This window comes from Morone saxatilis, unplaced genomic scaffold (genome assembly GCF_004916995.1).
Source record: "Morone saxatilis isolate NCDOM2014 unplaced genomic scaffold, NCSU_SB_2.0 Contig23, whole genome shotgun sequence".
Taxonomy (NCBI): domain Eukaryota; kingdom Metazoa; phylum Chordata; class Actinopteri; family Moronidae; genus Morone; species Morone saxatilis.
The window spans coordinates 24,366,655-24,370,544 of NW_023339796.1; the positions used below are offsets into that span (position 1 = coordinate 24,366,655).

At 43.0% G+C, this 3,890-nt stretch overlaps 1 protein-coding gene across 1 annotated transcript in view; it reads left to right on the forward strand.

The window, feature by feature from the left end:
• LOC118335221 overlaps window positions 1-3,890 on the forward strand; it is a 30,195-nt gene that overhangs the window by 6,303 nt on the left and 20,002 nt on the right. Inside the window, exon 2 of the mRNA XM_035671456.1 lies at window positions 1,560-1,617. Within this exon, the coding sequence (XP_035527349.1) occupies window positions 1,560-1,617 (58 nt within the window). The remainder of the gene's footprint in view (window positions 1-1,559; window positions 1,618-3,890) is intronic.

The following is a 3,890-nucleotide window of genomic DNA, read 5'->3' on the forward strand; positions in this document are numbered from 1 at the left end:
CTGATGGTGTCAATGTGTGCAAATGGTGTAACATAGATCTATGATAGATTGTAAAACCAACCCTGAAGTGTATTTGTGTGTATGTCAATTGTGCAAACGGTTAACAATTTGGAGTCCCACCTGACATTTATAACTGCGGTGGAAGACAGCAGATAAAGACGAGAAAATTGCGAAAACGCCGGTTATTCTTTAGAGACCTGCAAAGGACAGTGACTTTAAGGGCCATGGTTTCCACAGCGACTGGAGTGTTTAACACACTGACCACAGCAGTGTAGCAGGAACAGTGAGCTGGTAGTCAGAGCTTACCGGCCACGAGCAGCTGCTGTCAGACTCAATGTCCGTGCTGGAAACAGTCTGCTGGAGGCTCATTCACACTGTTTCACTGTAAAAGTTTCTGTGTGTTGGCTGTGTTGTAGCTGTGCTAGCGGCTGTGTTATAGCTGAGCTAGCAACTCAGAGAGGCTAACTGTCCGGTATGTGTGTGTGTCTGTCATTGTGTGGGATGAAGGTAGATGAAGATTGCAAAGAAGAAAGTCCTGTGAATGATGTGTCTCCATCAGCATACATTAGAAAATGAGCACAGCGGTTTCACAGACTTCCACTAATAGCAGAGGCTGGGGCAGGCGGGACGCCCTCCACGGATTAGAGGCGTTAACAATGTTTTTATGTGGCCTTGCATGGTACACAGTGAATTAAAACAGTAGATGGTTTGCTGGGGCAATTTCAACCCATAAAATGCAGATTTCCATAAATATGGTAAGAATGTCGGTATTAACACCAGCATTGATGTGTTTCATCACAGTGTAGTCATATCATTTAGTTCAAAAAACATGTTGTATGGTAGAGTACCTCTTTAATTAGATTAGATTATAGTAAACAGTGATAAATAGTAACTGTAAATCATAAACCTAATCAATTCACGACTGGTGTTGATTGAAGCAAGAAAGAAGTGGTCATATTTGTGATTATTTATTCATTGATTGGTGATGTTTGCCTGTGCTGCCTCTCTGCTCCCTGGTATTTTTATGAATGGCTTAGTTGCAGCTTTGTGAGTGTGTGTGTGTGTGTGCGTGTGCGTGTGTTTGGACCGATACATACTGCAGTGGCCAGTGATGGTAATGGAGGAGGAGAAGGAAATAAAGGAGGAGGTAAGAGATGTGTGAGGAGTAGAGAAGCAGCGCAATGGTAGGAGGGAAAAAAGGAGGGGGGAGGAGAGAAAATAAATTGTCTTACGGATGGAAAGCCTACTGCCTTCACTCTGACTCATCCCCCTCTCTCTTGCCATCCTCACATTGGTGCAGTCTGCATGTGTGCATTGATCACCACACACACACACACACAGACACACACCCACAGACACTTTGACAGAGGCAGCTCCACCTCCTCTGCAGTGTAGAGACAGCTAGCGAGGGCAGCAATGGAGGAGCCAGCAGTGCAGCAGGAAAAAATAGAGGGATCATGGGAAGGAGGGCATGATGGAGGGAAGGCAGACTGGAAGAATGAGTGCTCCCTCTCCTCCCTTCTCAAACACTCATGTTTTCTCTGCTGGTCGTCTCCCAGGGACACAGACGTCGTGGAAACTGACGAGAGAGCCCTCGCCAAGGCAGCCGAGATCAGAGTAAGAAGACCGCAGCACCTAGCGCTGGTGTGTGTGCGTGTTTGTGTTTGCGTGTGTGTGTGTGTTTGGTTTTTATATGTGTGTATGTGTGTTTTGTGTTGGTATCATATTCAATTGAGTTTGTTAAACCATGTGGACAGGACATAAATCATATGTGTGTTTGTAGTTTGGACTCCTCCATCACTGCATTTCCCATGATGCTTTCATGTGATGTCATGATGCTGTAGGACTAGTCTCAGACTGTGGATACACACATGCTCAGTGCAAATCGGGTCTGGTCCTGTAGCCAGGTCCTGTGCCAAAACCAATCACTGGATTACTGTAGCAATGAGAAACCCTGCAATTATACACATTTGGGAAGATAGACTCTGTAGACTTCTGTTCTTACAGGAAGGCATGCAAATTTTGGCGCAAAATGTGTCAATCAGATTGACAGGTACCAATGTTGGAATCATCCGCTATCTTGTGATAATGGGCACAACAGCCAATGTTTTCAGGGCTTCCGGTGTAGCCAGCAGATATCCCGAAAGCGGATAAACCAGGCCAACAAATCCTCTGCAGTCTGATTAGCAAATGGATATGAGAGAATGGTGAGAAAGGTACATTTGCATAATAAGTTAAAGCTGCAAAAGACGCTCTGGGTCAAACCACTAACTCAAAGGGTCAGTATTTGACCACCTGGGACTGAGACACATCAATCAAATGTCTTCCTTCGCTCTGATTGGTTGTTTTTACACTGAGTGGTTGTAGTATCTTGCAAATGCCATTAGGAGCACTAGGAGGAGCACAGCTTTAACAAAAAGCTAAATCTTTTTCAGATGATAGCCAATGGGATTGCATTTGGGCCAATGTGTTGTGCCTCTTTTGCTCTCCACACGGACTGTTTGCCTGCATGCAGACAAACCAAAGCCTGCTCAAACCTGATTGGTCCAGAATCTTTATGATGTCAAAACCTTGGTCATATATTTTCCCACAGATTTTGGAGCTGGGAGCCTAAACTAGCAAGAAGTTTTTTCTGCATTCCACAGTTCATTCGAAGTAACTATACTAACCGCACACCCCAACAACATCTTTTTTTTTGTTTTTTTGAAATAAACCAATAAAATAATGCTAATTATTTTCCCCTTGTTAAGAAAAGAAAAGCTTTACATTTTTTTTTCATTTTTTATAATTAAATATTTTGATATTTGATGATAATATATGTAAAACACCACTCCCTAATTTTTAAGCAAATACAAACTCACCCACCACACCAACGCGCGGAAGGGAGAATATATCGGAGAGAGAGCTTTACGAATGTTCATTAAATATAGAAAAACTTAGTCTTGAAAAGAAGGTAGGGAGCGAACCCACCCAGAAACATATTTTCTCAGACAAAATCTGACAAAAAATATCATGGGACCAGCTTTGCAATGTTTTTTTAACAGTGGATGGAGCATCCGCCACCTTAACAGAACAAGACATGAGCTTTCTGTACACAAAATCATTCTTACTAGTAATTTACTCTGATAATGAAACCTGCAGTTGTCATACCCCTTCATGGTTGAGGCATGAGACCGCAACGTGTCACACGTAAGTGTATTGGTGCCATTGAGGCAAATCCAAAGTTATTGATCTTACTATAAGATCATCTGGTTGCTATATTGAAAGACATTTCAGAAGTCTCTCTCAGATCCAACATACCTTGTCTCTAAGCACACTACAATGCCACCTGGTTCAGCTGTAGTGTGTGTGTGTGTGCGTTAGTGAACCTGCTCTACAATGCATGTTTCATAAATGCCAAATGGTGATCAAGTTTGAAATCATCCTTTAAATCCTAAACTGTGTGTAGTGCCTGGTGGTTGTGTGGTGTGTGTCGTTAAGTTCAATACTATAGAGCTGGAAGAGATGGCCAGTTTAAACGGTGGAGAACGTATGGGACTTTCAGGAGCAGCAGTCGGACCGCGCGTTAAAGGAGCCTGGAGGAGAACTCTGGTCCTAGAATTAAGAGAAACACAAAGACGAGCTCGTAGCAACAAATAGACAGGCAAACCTAGACAGCTCTGCTTATTCAAACGAGTAGTCAACGACCGGCGCGTTTAGAATGGACAATGACGCTATCTGCTTTTGTTTACACCTTAGCTTTCTTTTCTCACTGTACAACTGCATGAATTAATCTTCAATTTAATTATACCACAGCAGTATGTACTATACTACAGCAACAGAACCTGGTGTGCAGGTAACGCTTTTTAACAGATGCTCCTCTGTTCAGTTGTGATGCTCTAACACTGGAG